The sequence below is a fragment of the Solanum stenotomum genome, chromosome 1 (genome assembly GCF_019186545.1).
Source record: "Solanum stenotomum isolate F172 chromosome 1, ASM1918654v1, whole genome shotgun sequence".
In the NCBI taxonomy this organism is placed as follows: Eukaryota; Viridiplantae; Streptophyta; class Magnoliopsida; order Solanales; family Solanaceae; genus Solanum; species Solanum stenotomum.
In genome coordinates this window covers 7,177,088-7,193,156 of record NC_064282.1, presented here as the reverse complement: position 1 = coordinate 7,193,156, position 16,069 = coordinate 7,177,088, and the positions used below count along the sequence as shown (strand labels likewise).

Sequence of the window (16,069 nt, the reverse complement as noted above, 5' to 3'; positions counted from 1 at the left end):
CTAACTTGGTCTTTCATTTTAATAGTCATGGTGTTATCTATAAAATTCTTGTTATTCCATTTTTTTAATTGTATATAGCACTTCGATCATCATATTATTTTTGTCGTAGAGATTGTTGTGTTTTTAGTATGATTTGTCTTGTTTTCTTAAAAAAAAATTGTCTTGATTCTTTTATTCTCTCAATGTTTACTTTTTTCATTTGTAATGTTTGTTACTTGAGTTGAGAGACTATCAAAAACGATTTATTCTATTTTATATGAGTAGGATTTGCATACATATTTACCTTCTTGTACTCTGTAAAATTACATTAAATATGTTATTGTAAGATAAATCTCTCATAAAATTTATTTGGTAATCTACTAAAAATGAAAATTAAATATATTATACTCTAATAGTATATTTAGAGTGGACATACAATTAGCAATAAAATTATGAATAAGGATATCCAAAATAAGGTTAGAGCAGGCTCTTGTGATAGACAATACGAAGAAAGTAACGTTGAGATGGTTTGAACATGTAAAAAAAATATATGTAGATGCCTTAGTGAGGAGGTACGAGAGGTTGGTTACAATAGGTACGAGAAGCGGCAGAGCAGGCAGAAGAAGTAGTGTGAGAATTGATTAGACACAACACAAAACAACTAACTTCAAATTACCAAGGATACGACCTTAAACATGAGGACGTGGAGGCCACTTATTGGGGTAAAAGGTTAATAAGCCAATGGAGTGTTGTCTTATTTTCTGAGGTCTTACGCATGTTGATGTTTGTTGTCGCATTAGTTCTTGCTTTTGATATCTATCATTGTTTGTTGTTCATTATGTTTTAATTATCCTATGATTTTTAACTTTTTATTCATTTATTGCAGCTTTTGCGTTACCTCCCTTATTAGTTGCTAAATAATTTCCATGATTTTCTTCATTTTATTCTTCTTACTTGAATTTGTTATACTCGAATTTGAGTATCTTTTGAAAATAGCCTTTGTAATTCCACGATATAGATACTCAATGCGGTTGTTGTAATAATCATATATATATTACTATATATAATAAGTGGGAATATTTACTACTTAGCACATGACAAGTGTTGAATAATATGTGCTTCATAGTGTTGTACATTCTTCTTTTATAGTTGTACCTTTAAAATTTATATTATTGGACAATTTAACACCATTAATTACCTACTACTTTATTTGCCAAAAAGTTTGACCTTATTTGGGCCCATTTATTATTTATATGTTTTCAATTTTCAATATATGTTGTCTATCTAATTATTTTTTCCAACCTTTTATTTTAAACTTCTTGAAATTTAATTACTTATTTATTACTCTCTCTATGCACTTTTAATTGTTATGATTTCCTTTTTAGAGTCAAACTATAAGAATTTTAACTAATATTTTGCAATGTGTTTTTTTCATCATATTCATAGGCAAAAAAATTACAATTTATAGTACTTTTTGTATAGATTTTGCATATTTATTTATTTTTTAAAAAATATCGAATTAATACAATCTGATTTAACTTTCAAAATTAGTCAAATGGACTTTCAAAAAGCGCAACATGACAAATACAAGTGGACAGAGAGAGTATATTTTAGCTACAAAATATATTAGAGGTACAACTTAATTTAAATTTTTATTGCGTTGACTCTTGAAATCTTATCATTGTCATATGAATTTGAACAAGTTATATATTATTAAAAGTTACATAAAAGATGCTATAAATCACAATAATTAGCAATTAAAAATATTTTTAAATCATATAAGAAATTTGGTTGACTAATTGGAATAGAATAAGTAACATGTACTATTTGAAAATAACGTAAAAATTTCTAGAATTCACAATAAATTTACAACTGAAAATATTTATGATTATTCATGTGAATTGAAACATGAGTAACCTATATTATTCAAAACTAACGCAAAAATACTATAAATCACAACAATTTAATAACTTCAAATATATTTTTAAGAAAACATATAAAAAATCGATTGATCTTCAAATTCCATTTATATCACATAAATTTTTTAAAAAAATTAATATTTATTGGGGTCGTGCTAGCATGGGCACCAAATATCTATATATATGTGTCACAAATGGAAAAGTCTCAATCAAGGAAGCAACATATATCATTTACAAATGACTTATAAAGCATTAAAAATTACAATAATTACCAATTTAAAATATTTAAAAGCTATATAATACAATACGTTGACTCTCAAAATTCTATCAGGCTCACATATATTGGATCAGAAAAAACAACACATATCGTTTTAAAATTATCAAAAAAGTATTATAAATAATAATAATAATTAACAACTTAAAATATCTAAAAGACATTTTAAAAGGGTTAATTTTGTAATTTTATCCATATCACATAAATTAGGACAATGTGACCAGTAATGTACGTTATTTCAAAGTTACATAAAAATATCATAAATCACAATAATTAATAACTTAAAACATTTTTAAAAAAATATGAAAATTTGGATGACTCTCCAAATTTCATTTGTGTCACATAAATTGAGACAACAAAAATAACATATATTGGGTCCATTTTAATTTATTTGTCTTATTTTTTATTTTATTTTTTAAATTTAAAAATTGCGTAAAAATACTATAAATCATGATAATTGACAATATAAAATATTTTTTGAAAAAAATACAAAAAATTCCGTTGATTCTTGAAGTGAATCTATCGTAAAAATACTATAAATCATGATAATTGACAATATAAAATACTTTTTGAAAAAAATACAAAAAATTCCGTTGATTCTTGAAGTGAATCTATCGTAAAAATACTATAAATCATGATAATTGACAACATAAAATATTTCAAAAATGTTGTATGTGGGTAGTCTTATTATGCCTTAAATAGCGTCAAAGAAAGTACATGTTTGTGATAAAAAAAAAATTATTCCTTTATCCACTCAAACAATCGCTTCAAAAACTCGGTTATTAGCCCCAAAACATACCATTTATATTATTGGGCTCGTGCGTAGCACAGACAACATTATCTAGTATATATATAAAAGAGAACATTAGGCACGCCTACGTGGCGCCACCACAAACCAGAATTTCCTTTTAATTTATTTATTTCCAAAACTAGCCTTACCCTTTTATGAAAAGTTATGACATTTATGAAAAGTTGCGACTTTAATGAAGATTTGCGACTTTTATGAAAAGTTGCGACTTTTATGAAAAGTAGTGACTTTTATGAAAGGTTGTGATCTTTTTGAAGGATTACAACTTTCCAAATAGTTGTAACATTCCGATAAGGCACAATAAACTTTATTCACATTATCCTTTGTTGTCTATAAATAGAGGGATCTTCTCTCATTTTAAAATAACGAAAATTTTGAACCTCTTCTTTTTCTTCACAATTAAATATTTGTGTACTTTTCTCCTTTTGAGTGGCTTACTGATACCATTGCTTATGTATAGATCCGATATGTACTTTTACAATCATTAATTTATGCTTATGTTATTAAGGATAAATGATAAAATGTAATAATTTTCATTAACAATATTAATGTTTGTTACTACGTAATCTTGTATTTAAGATAATATAATGTTTTAGTTTTAATGACCGATAGTTTTTAAGTATTATTTATAAATTCCGTGATATTAAATTTCCACGCAAAGTGCGGATAATTTCACTGGTAATAATAATAATAGTAATATTTTTTTAATACTATGTGTATGATTTAAATTCATGGAAAGGGGAAAAAGCCGACAGTATATCATAATTCCAGTTGATTTTGGCGCGCAGTTCAAAATTAGTCCAAAAGGAGGAACCTATTTCTCAATTGCAAAGCGGGAACTCAAAAACCTTTCACCATACAGATCAACAGCAGCATTTTCCACAATTTTCGACAATGAGATGCGCCGGACGCCGCCGTGTGAACTCAGCAGTGCCGGATCTCGTTGTCGGAAATTAGAAAGGAAAAGAAATCACCGAGTGAGACTATAGAGCAGCAACAATGCCTCAATCGCATGCTAATTGGATCATCTATGTGAATCCTCACTAACCATGTCGTTCCAATTATACCCGTAGCAATCCAACGTATGAAAAATTAGGTTATCTAGCACCAAAAGTTCTCTACAATTTCTGTTCTTTGCCAACAAATCGCTATGAAAACTAGAAGACTCCTATTGAACTAAACCTTACTCACAACTAATTGGTAATGCCTATTATGGATCTTTTTTCTTATGTGCCCTATTTTGCACTAAGTCTGCATAGAAGTGAGTCCCCAATTATTTTTTAAAAAAAAAACATTGACTGAAAGATTGTATCCACTTGTTTTTTCATGACTTTTAACCAGTTATAGGCATCAAATCTATGGTCTGTGGGTTTTGGGGGTTGAGAGAGTAGGAATCATAGACTTCCAAGTTCGAAAAACTGTGATGCAGAAAACAAACCTCTGGGGCCATCCAGAATGCAGTTCCTTTGCAAGACTTGATGTTATTCAATTGTGTTGCCTGTAAATAAAATATCAAGTTACAGGACAGAAGTAGTAGTTTTAATTTGTTCTAAAGGACAAATTATTAGGTGTTGTAATGAACCAGGGTGAATAGANCTCACATATATTGGGACAAAAAAAATAACACATATCATTTTAAAATTACCAAAAAAGTATTATAAATAATAATAATCAACAACTTAAAATATAGATATTTTAAAAGGGTTAGTTTTGTAATTTTATCCATATCACATAAATTAGGACAATGTGACCAGTAATGTACGTTATTTCAAAGTTACATAAAAATATTATAAATCACAATAATTAATAACTTAAATTTTTTTTAAAAAACATATGAAAATTTGAATGACTCTCCAAATTTTATTTGTGTCACATAAATTGAGACAACAAAAATAACATATATTGGGTCCATTTTAATTTATTTGTCTTTTTTTTTTATATATATTTAAAAATTGCGTAAAAATACTATAAATCATGATAATTGACAACATAAAATATGTTTTGAAAAAAATACAAAAAATTTCACTGATTCTTGAAGTGAATCTATCGTAAAAATACTATAAATCATGGTAATTGACAACATAAAATATTTCAATAATGTTGTATGTGGGTAGTCTTATTATGCCTTAAATAGCGTCAAAGAAAGTACATGTTTGTGATAAAAAAAAATTTATTCCTTTATCTACTCAAACAATCGCTTCAAAAACTCGGTTATTAGCCCCAAAACATACCATTTATGTTATTGGGCTCGTGCGTAGTACGGGCAAGATTATCTAGTATATATATAAAAGAGAACATTAGGCACACCTACGTGGCGCCACCACAAACCAAAATTTCCTTTTAATTTATTTATTTCCAAAACTAGCCTTACCCTTTTATGAAAAGTTATGACATTTATGAAAAGTTGCGACTTTAATGAAGATTTGTGACTTTTATGAAAAGTTGCAACTTTTATGAAAGGTTGTGACCTTTTCAAAAGATTACAACTTTTCCAAATAGTTGTAACATTTCCGATAAAGTACAATAAACATTTATTCACACTATCCTTTGTTGTCTATAAATAGAGGGATCTTCTCTCATTTAAAATAACGAAAATTTTGAACCTCTTCTTTTTCTTCACAATTGAATATTTGTGTACATTTCTTTTTTTGAGTGGCTCACTAATACCATTGCTTATGTTATAGATCCGATATGTACTTTTACAATCATTAATTTATACTTATGTTATTAAGGATAAATGATGAAATGTAATAATTTTCATTAACAATATTAATGTTTGTTACTACGTAATCTTGTATGTAAGATAATATAGTATTTTAGTTTTAATGACCAATAGATTTTAAGTATTATTTATAAATTCCGTGGTATTAAATTTCCACGCGAAGCGCGAATAATTTTACTAGTAATAATAATAATAGTAATATTTTTTTAATACTATGTGTATGATTTAAATTCATGAAAAGGGGAAAAAACCGGCAGTATATCATAATTCCAGTTGATTTTGGCGCGCAGTTCAGAATTCGTCCAAAAGGAGGAACCTATTTCTCAATTGCAAAGCGGGAACTCAAAAACCTTTCACTATACAGATCAACAGCAGCATCTTCCACAATTTCCGACAATGAGATGCGCCGGACGCCGCCGTGTGAACTCAGCAGTGCCGGATCGGCGACATCCACCGCCATCTTCGGCATTTTCTCTCCACCGGCGTCCGTGATTCCGATACAAGCTTTGCCGGTAGCCGCCCTTCATCTATCGGTGTAAACTCCCGGTCCTTTGCTATCCCCATTTCCGACCGCTCCTATCAACTCTCTGCTATGCGCACAATCAATGCGTACCTTTCCTCTCGAACCTCCTCTCCCTTCTGTCAAAGATATCACCGAAACCCTTAAATTTATCCTCTGTCGTTTTGAATTGTCCTCATTAGAGTCGCAAAAACTAGAAGATAAACTCCAAACCCTAATGAAATCCTTAAATTGCCCAGTGAAATTGAACAAATCTGCATTATGCGCCGCTGGGACACCTCATCATTGGCCTAGTCTATTCGCAGCAATTCACTGGCTTGTTCAGTTGTGTAAATTTGATGATAACCGGCTGAGTTCTGCTCAACCACCTACTTTGGAGAATAAGGAGTTGAGCTATGCTATTGAGAGTTATTTGCATTACCTCAGGGGAAAAGATGATCAAGTGGACATCAATTTAAGCAGGAGTTGGAACAAGAAAGGGAGCGGTTGATTGAGAATGTGAATGTTTTGGAGGGGAATGTGAAGACTCAAGAGGAGAAGCTGGAGGCGATGAAGAAAGGGCCATCAAAGAAAAACGTGTTGGAGAATGAGAAGAGTGCATTGGAGGAAGATGTGAAGAAGTTTCATGCCATGATTGAACAGTTAAAAGAGCATATGATGGTGATGGAGAAGCTGTTAGAGGAGAAGGAGAAAGGCTTGGAGACTAAGGTTGCAGCCAAGGAGATGATTTGTGCAGAGAGCGAGGAGTTGAAGAATAGGGTGGAGGAGCAAGGGAATAATGCGGGGGATGCAGAGAGGATGAAAAGGGATATTAAGAACCAGAGGAATGGATGGGAGGAGAAGGCGTGGGACCTCGACTCTGCAGCTAGGAATGAGTACAAGAAGCTGTAGGAGCTAATGCTTGAGTGCAACCAATCTTTAAGGAGGTAGTCTCATACTCTTTTCTACTGTTAATTGTTGTTAGAAAGAACAGTGAGTTAACTTCCATTTGACATTACGAGATTTAAGTTTCCAGTAATCCAAGGTTTGTTGTTTAGGCATGGATTTATTGTATTGCCATGCTAGTTTAGTTGGACCAAAATCCAAATAGAGCTGTAAGAGTATGAGTAATACGACAAGGTTGGAAGGATATCTTAGTGTATCGTCCACCACTGTTGATTGCTTACAAGTACCATTCAGTTAATAGTCATAGCTGCCATTATATCAAGTTAGCACTCAGCCTGTATGCATATTGAATTCTCAGCAGATAATTTAGATGACTTATCAAGGGATGTGCAGTTCAATTCAAGTTTTCTACATAGACTACTTTTCGATTGACCTTCTTAGAGTTTGTACTCCTTCGGTCCCAATTTATGTAACACTGTTGAAATTTCGAGCGTCAACCAAGTTTTTCTTTGACCGAAATTTCATTAAATGCCTTTTTAAATATTTTAAGTTGTTAATAATTGTGAATTACATTACTTTAACGTAGTTACCATTAAAACTTCTCTGTCCAAATTCAAGATCAAAGTTTAGAAGTTTGAATCTCGAAATTCCAACTATGCCATATAAATTGGGACAATGATAATTGAAATTATAGTAGGCGTTGACTTATCATGCCTCATCAGCTGAGTTTTGAATTTTTGTTCTCTTTATTTAGCATATTAAGGTTGTTGGATTATTAGCTCACTTATTTACTCGTGAATATCTGCCGTCCATAGTTCAAGCTTTATCGTGCTATATTCAGATTCTTTTTACCACAGCATGCTTTTCCAATGTATGAACCATAACCAGTGTCGGGGTCAAGCCTAACCCCCCACACTAAGGGCTCACAACCCTGGTGATGGCTTAAAAAAAACCCAGTGATTGAAAACCTGATATTTTGCATCTTATTATAGTTCCAGGCTGATAATTGCCTGCCACTCAAATTCTGATGGAGAATGAAAGCCACAATTTAGCAAATAACTGAACTGGACAATGTTTCTTCAGCCAAAACCTCCAGTATTAGGTGGGGGGATTGGGCTACAGAAGTGGAAACTACTAGAATCCAAATGTGAAGAGAGAAAGTAGTAATAATACAAACCTCACTTATGGGAGAAGTTCTTTTGGTCATGTAATGTAGAGAAAGTAGTAATAATACAAACCTCGATCAACAAACTAATCCCACCCCTTTTGAATTGGACTTGCAAAGTTAAGTAATCTTTTGGTAATTTTCCATCATACCAGGATTCGTAGGTGTCTTGGCAAGCACTCATCTTCCATCAGACAAGGTCAACTATGAAATTTAACAGTCCATCACATGTTACACATCTAACATAACAGGTAAAAACAGCAAAAGAAGCATTTCCAACTGTGCAATCATTGTCCTTTGTGTACCGAGAAATACCATTTATCTGGTATATACAATTTTCTTTATAAGATAATGATCTTTTCACTAACAATTTACTTTTAATCTTGGATAGACAGAACACAACCAGGCACAAGTGCAATGTATGAACATTGTTGTTCAATCTTACTTACAACTTACCCATGACCATTCAGCATTCAACTGCTCACCTCCAAATATTTGCAATTTTCAGTTGACAGACTTCTTAGATGCAACACAAACCAATCCCCTGTACAAGCATCTCATTTGAAATTGATCCTCGACTTGCACGGTCCTCAAAGCATCAGATGAGTACTTGCAGACCCTCCTTTTTTTTTTTGAGAAAGCAAGAGCTTGGAGACTTAAAGAGTACACTGTAGCAAATTGCATACCATGTCAATGCTAGCATGAATTCTAGGCAGGTTAAAAAAAGAGAACTAACTAAATACAAGAGAAGCATATAATAGACCTTGAAATTCCCCCTCAACAATGAATACTGATGACTTGTGAGGTTCAAATAGCTTAAAACAAAAACATTTCTCTTTCCCCAGAGTGAAATTTAACTCAATAATCTCTTATAAGCTCATTTTATAAAGAAGTCAGTTTTTTTTAAATGCACCAAAAGGGCAATTTTATATCCCCTCCCACACAAGACTTCCTTTCTTTCTGAGTTTGTGGAAAGGAGGAAAAACTATAGAACTCCCTATACACAGATGCAGATGGTATTTACCTCAGTACAATTGACAGCAGAATTTATGGCGCTAAAGGACCTGAGAAATTTGATGGTGGCTTCATAACAAATGGATGTTCTAGTAGTTCAGCTGCAGTTGGCCGATCATTTGGATTAACTCGCAAACAGCTTTTTATGAAATCCTGAGCTTCTGTCGATAAGGTATCTGGTATAGGAGGAGGTTCACCTCTGCCTATCCTGAACAGTGCTTGCATCTGTTGCACAAAACAATGATAAAATCTTAACATGTGAATACCCTTAAAACCTGAGGAAACGTAGAGCTTCTCTTTTTTTCTAGTCATGAAGTTCCATTATTTGGGCAAAAAGAAACTAGATCATTCAGGACTCATATTGTTGTAATTATCAGTGTGCTTACTAGTACTATTACTAAGTAGACTTCTTCCAAGAATATAAGACTTAAACTGGTTATGCAATGTCATGCAGCAGCAGTTACCTCTGATGTGTAGATCAGCTACAGGCCTACGCCTTAAAGCTTAAGGAAGATCTATTACAATTGAAGTGAGAAAAAGATACTAAAAGACACCCGCCCATGCTAATAGAAGAATATTTTCAGGAAAATTTACAGTGGTTGTTAAAGGAGAACATAAATTAACATACAAGCAGTTGTCAACTACTAGATCATGAATGTAAATTTATTTTCATAATAATCTCCTATTTCACTTAAGACTACATATTTTAGATGATTCATACACAAACAAGCAAGAGATCAATTGTTGAATCTGGTGAAGTCATTCTCATATTCCCACTCGAGCAAAACACACGTCATAAAGTTAAGTGGTTGCAATTTCCATAGAGAAAATTCAATCATTGAGATATAACATACCCCTTCCAAGTGAGAATAAGGAATTTGTCCAGTTAACATCTCTAAGACAGTGCAACCCAAACTCCATATATCAGCAGGAGTTCCATATCCATTGCTCTTCCTATTAACAACCTGAAATAGCTCCAAGACAAATTTATGAGCCAACCCTGTAAATAACTTGAACCCATTTAATCTTTTGCTATATTGCTAAAACTCAACAATAAGAAAAAGATGCAAATAGATTATGGCAAAGAGTAAATATGATCACCTGGAAATCATTCAAAATATGGCAAATTGAATGGGGTGAAGTAAACGACAAAATTCCCAGGCAGGATTAACCAGAGGAATTCTGCTTCTACCAACAGACACTTGCTTCAGCAAAGATATATGGAACTATACTCCTAGATTGTCACATTGTATCTCATAAGCTACATAAATTGCACAAGCAACTTCATCCAAGCTATTGCAACATCATCAACACTTAACAAATCATTTACAGTATAGGCATGTATAACGTGCATTTATCATTCTTTTCCCAAACCCAAGCCTTCATAGCAAATTACTCAATAGCTATTCATTAAAATGATTATAAAAAATTAAATGGATCAATAATATATGTCAATACAGCAAAGGAAAAGAAATCACCGAGTGAGACTATAGAGCAGCAACAATGCCTCAATCGCAAGCTAATTGGGTCATCTATGTGAATCCTCACTAACCATGTCGTTCCAATTATACCCGTAGCAATCCAACGTATGAAAAATTAGGTTATCTAGCACCAAAAGTTCTCTACAATTTCTGTTCTTTGCCAACAAATCGCTATGAAAACTAGAAGACTCCTATTGAACTAAACCTTACTCACAACTAATTGGTAATGCCTATTATGGATCTTTTTTCTTATGTGCCCTATTTTGCACTAAGTCTGCATAGAAGTGAGTCCCCAATTATTTTTTAAAAAAAAAACATTGACTGAAAGATTGTATCCACTTGTTTTTTCATGACTTTTAACCAGTTATAGGCATCAAATCTATGGTCTGTGGGTTTTGGGGGTTGAGAGAGTAGGAATCATAGACTTCCAAGTTCGAAAAACTGTGATGCAGAAAACAAACCTCTGGGGCCATCCAGAATGCAGTTCCTTTGCAAGACTTGATGTTATTCAATTGTGTTGCCTGTAAATAAAATATCAAGTTACAGGACAGAAGTAGTAGTTTTAATTTGTTCTAAAGGACAAATTATTAGGTGTTGTAATGAACCAGGGTGAATAGAATTGGAACTGATTTAAACAATCCATATAGCCAACCCCAGCTAGTTTCAGATTAAGTTAGTTGATTGATATAAGACCAAGAAAAGGAAAAAACTACAGATTGCACAACTATCCCACCTTTGCCAGTCCAAAATCTGCAAGCTTCACTGAACCATTAGCATCCACCAATATATTGGCACACTTAATGTCCCTTCAAGAAGAGCATAAACAAGTGTTTTAGAAAGAAGAAGTTCCCATGACATCACATAAAAATATACTCAGAGACTTTCCATATTCTCAATGAAGTCATACAGATATTATAGTGTCACAGAAAAGTCGCTTGGCCACTCTGCCTATCCACAGGAAAATATGACTGGCTGACAGCTAACTGATCCTCTTTTCCCCTACCATCCTCTTTTTTACAGAAGCCAAAACACTAGCACCATTTATTTGACAAATCCTAATTAGATTTCTTTGCAGATACAGAGGAACGAACCTTTCCGTATACAGCAAGGACCAAATTTTCATGAGCTCATATAGGCACATTGCATTCACCTTCCAAGAGTTACCCAATGAGACCACTCCATGAGTATATTGATTCGGTCCTTGTCCAACTAGATTGAAAAAGGTAAGGAGTTCCCTCCATGATTTTATTTATTACATTTATATTTCTCATTTTTTTTTTTGAGAAATATATTCTCGTATTTAATTACTCCCTCAATTTCAATTTGTTTGCCTTGTTTGACTTGACACGGAGTTTAAAAAAATGAAAAGGGCTTTTATATCTTGCCCTTTAATCTTATAGACTTAAACCTGCCATGTGAAAAGTTAGGTTTAGAGAGGTGCCCAAAAAAGAGGAGGCGTTTTTTTAAATCAGACTAAAAAGGAAAGTAAGACAAACAAATTGAAACGGAATGAGTACTTTTCTATTTGAATTGTATATTTATTATGTTGAAAAACAAGCAGTCTTAACCATTCGGTGTTCAAATCTAGAGACAACATTTCATTCAAGTGCCTTGATGCACACAAATGGTGCCTTAATGAAGATGCAAAACATATTGGTGCACAATTTAGCCTTTTCACATGCACATAGCGAGAGATTTGTAGTTCGATAATATCAAAGCAAGATATTTCTTAGCAAGAAATGCTCACGGTCACGGACTACACACTCGGAATCAAATACATTTATTTAGAACATTGCATGACGACAACTAAATGGTCTTCTAGTGATGGAGAGATAAGTTCCACATGCACACAACGTCAACAAATCAAGACATTGCTCCCATTGATTGCAAGAGAAGACAAATAATAACCACAACTCAGCAAGGTAGAGAGAACATATGTATCACCTGTGCATCACTTCTCTGGAATGAAGATAATGCAACCCACTCAAGATTTGCCTGGTGTAATCTGAAACATGGGAATCACGCAAGCGATACTTGCGATAGACACTAGCAAGTGAACCTTTTGTAACAAGCTCAAGAAAGATATACAGTTTGCTCTCATCCTGAATATAGAAAAACATTGTGAATTTGTAAGTAAGGATGAGAAGAATAATTCTCTTAAGCTCGCAGTTCAAGATGCACGTCATCAGATCTTCATCTAGTAGATGATGTTACCAATTAAAAGACCCAAAGAGTTCCGTCTTTTCAAAATATCTAATAGTAGTACTTTTGTCCATGTGTACAGCACAATTGAACGATAATTTCACAACTTACACAACAAAGAGGAAGTATGCAGAAGATGCACACTCCAGATTATGATAGCATACCTTGTTTGTGCCATGATAGCGAACTATATTTCTATGTCGAAAACGACTTAGAAGAGAAATCTCCTGCACAAACAAACAAGGTGTAAGGAGAATAAGGGAAAAACAAAATCCAAAAAAATAAGTAGTGAAATGGCCAACTAATACCTGTTCAAGTTGAAAAAGGCTTTGTTGGTTTCCTGGGTCAATCAACGAAACTTCTTTGACGGCAAAAAAGAATCCATCACTGCACGCAAGTAAAGAATCTTAAGAAAAGAAACATATTTTTCTACTAGAATAAGATGCACACACACATAAGATGAGTACAACATTCTTTCTGCCGGCCTCTATAGGAGTATTAAGGAACATGGTGAGATAGATAGACGTCAAATATTGCAGTAGCTAGTCGCTCGACCTTAGCCCCCAACACCTCCACCACCCCACCCACACACACATGTATACTACAGATACACATATTTGTCCTGGTGCCTCTGTCTCTACATATAAATTATATGTATATAGCTAAAAGGAATGCAGGTAAGGAGACGAAGTCTATCTGAAAATGCAAGGAATCAAGAAATGCAACAGACCAAAGGGCAGACCAAAGAATCCATATTTACTTGGCATCAATATCGCAGTCTGGATAGATGTAAAATGTAATCACTTACTCGGTAAAGCCTTCATACACTGTTCCAAATGACCCACTCCCAAGAAAGTCGCCCTTCTGCCAAGATTTTATACTGGGGGAACCATTTGGAGAAACAGAATGTACAGGCTTCAAAATCAATGCATATGAATCACCACTCAGTGACTTAGAGCTCATCGCTGAGATAACGTCATCGGATTCACCGGTGGGTGACTTGGAGCTTGTCTTTGATATCAGGCTGTAGGAATCACCACTAGGTGATTTAGAACTTTCAGCAGCATCTCTTACACCTTGCTCGAATGGCTTTCCACAAGCTCCATCATTTTCTGTCCTCGAGACTGAGGAGTCGTTATCTCTATCAGTGGATATTTCCGAAGAAGACTCTGATACCTGTGAAGCATTTCTTACAAACTCCTCTCTACGCTCTTCGTTCTTAGCAAGCTCTTCTACTTGCTCGTTTACAAGTATGTCATCAGAAGTGCTCTCATCAGGTAACGGCGAAACCATACCTTCATCATCGGCAGGACCAAAACTTTTGATAAAATCCCAAGCAGATGTGAAATCGTCCACGTCTGTCGCTGGAGGAGCCAGCCTTGGTGGTCTAAAACCCTTAATTCCACACTTCACATCCGTTGGCAAATTATCGTCCTCTGATTCACTAACCCTAACCTTGATCAAATTTTCAGGTGATGAATATAATACGTGCTTCAATTTACCGCCAACAATACCCCTAACACCATTTCTAACCTCATCAGCAGTCTCAAGCTCATCCTCGGAGCCGAAACAGTCAGAGTGAGAGCATTCAGTGTCTACATCCGATTCACTAATCGTCACCTCAATAACATTTTCGGGCAAATTACGGATGTTCGATTCAGCGTCAACTGTAACCCTAGCAGCAGTTCTAACACTATCAGACAGTTCATTCGCGTCCTCAAGCTTAATATCAGAGTCAGGGCGGTCATCAGAAAACCTGGTGCTGCGCAACCTGTCAGAACGAGAGCAAGGTTTCCCAGCTTCCCACGCAGCTACCGGAATCGCAAAGTCTTCAGGAGAAAGCCCGAGAGAGCGGCAAATAGTGTCGAATTCACCAGCAGCACCGTCGATTCTGAAACTTGTACGGTCGGGTACAGGATAAAGGTCAAGCGACCTAGTCCGGTGAGCATGTTGATCTCTTAACGACGACGGAGAAGACGGAACCGACTGTGAAGCGTCGTAATCGACGTCTTTTAGGGCATTTGTCCGGTCAAGTCGAGGCCTTAGCTTCTTCTGCTTCGCATACATCCCTCAATTTTCAGTTTTCACACATAGAGATGTGAGAGAGATAGAGACTTTATTTTTACCTGAGAAATGGTGACTTGAGGAAAAAAGAGGAATTCAGAAGAGACGGCGGTGACTGCATTTGTCAAAACAGTGGAGTTGATTGCTATTTGTCATCTCTGGCTCTTCATTCAACTTTTTTTTGTTTGTTTTTAAGTGAAGCGCGGAGCGAAAAATAATTCAACAATCCTCACGCGGTGCCACGTAAGCGGTCTGCGGAGAGTTTCCAATAATATCTTCGTCTCACGCTCGTCTTCATTGTTACTCTGTCCTCTATTTATTTATTTTACCCTTTTTTATTTGTCTAATTTTAACATTTTATTTATTATTTTTTGACAAATCAATAAAACATAATATTTTTTTATTACTATTACTATAACTTCACTTTATTTAGAAAGTTAATAATTTTAAAGTAAATTGATTTTGAAATTCTATTAGTACATATTATGTCAATTATTATTTTCTTAATATGTGTGTCAAGTAAAAAATTGACAAGTAATAGGGACAAAGGGAGTACTATTTCAGATGTCCAACAATATTTATCCAATTTATAAATACAATGAATAATTTATCATATTATGTCTATTTTAGAATTGTTATTAAATAATACTCCCTCCGTCCCTATTTACTTGTCCATATTTCCTTTTTTAGTTGTCCCTATTTAGTTGTCCATTTTGACAAATCAAGAAAGGACAACAAATTTTTTCCTATTATACCCTTATTTACACTTCTTGAAAATTGTAAAAGTGTATGTTGTTTCCCTCCAATTTATTTCACTTGAATTCAAATAAGTGGTTGTAATTTTGAAGTGAAAAATTGTCATAAGGGTAAAATTGTAACTTCACTGTGCTAATCATTGTTGCCTTAATCTGTGTGTCATTTCTAAAGTGGACAACTAAAAAGGGACGGAGGGAGTAGTATTCATTTTTCAATGTTTAGATGACCTATATTTAATAAGTGTGATTTTGGTAAAGGGTAATACTAAATGGCTAGAAAA

At 33.9% G+C, this 16,069-nt stretch overlaps 2 protein-coding genes and 1 pseudogene across 3 annotated transcripts in view; 1 reads left to right on the top strand and 2 right to left on the bottom strand.

Moving 5' to 3' along the window:
* The window catches only part of LOC125873047 (uncharacterized), a 121,340-nt gene that overhangs the window by 13,693 nt on the left and 91,578 nt on the right, over window positions 1–16,069 (bottom strand). The gene's annotated exons all lie outside the window — the stretch shown is intronic.
* On the bottom strand, window positions 4,299–15,199 carry LOC125872974 (mitogen-activated protein kinase kinase kinase 1-like). Of its 2 annotated transcripts, XM_049553803.1 has the most exons (8): window positions 13,778–15,196; window positions 13,278–13,356; window positions 13,134–13,196; window positions 12,712–12,869; window positions 11,501–11,573; window positions 11,229–11,288; window positions 10,141–10,251; window positions 9,296–9,511 (listed from the first exon to the last, which is right to left on the bottom strand). In XM_049553803.1, exons 1-8 carry the CDS (start codon window positions 15,034–15,036, stop codon window positions 9,320–9,322), a joined length of 1,995 nt encoding a protein of 664 aa, XP_049409760.1. In that variant the 5' UTR covers window positions 15,037–15,196; the 3' UTR covers window positions 9,296–9,319. The 2 variants fall into 2 exon arrangements, with proteins under 2 accessions (XP_049409768.1, XP_049409760.1); XM_049553811.1 differs by lacking the exons at window positions 9,296–9,511; window positions 10,141–10,251; window positions 11,229–11,288 and adding an exon at window positions 4,299–4,478 and having other exon boundaries at window positions 13,778–15,199.
* On the top strand, window positions 5,960–7,577 carry LOC125873071 (kinetochore protein NDC80 homolog; annotated as a pseudogene).

Coding starts and splice junctions, on each gene's coding strand:
- LOC125872974 (XM_049553803.1), bottom strand. CDS start 15,036: ATGTATGCGAAGCAGAAGAAGCTAAGGCCTCGACTTGACCGGACAAAT. Junction 13,197..13,277: donor GCCTTTTTCAACTTGAACAG/GTATTAGTTGGC, acceptor TTGTTTGTGCAG/GAGATTTCTCTTCTAAGTCG. Junction 12,870..13,133: donor GCTATCATGGCACAAACAAG/GTATGCTATCAT, acceptor TTCTATATTCAG/GATGAGAGCAAACTGTATAT.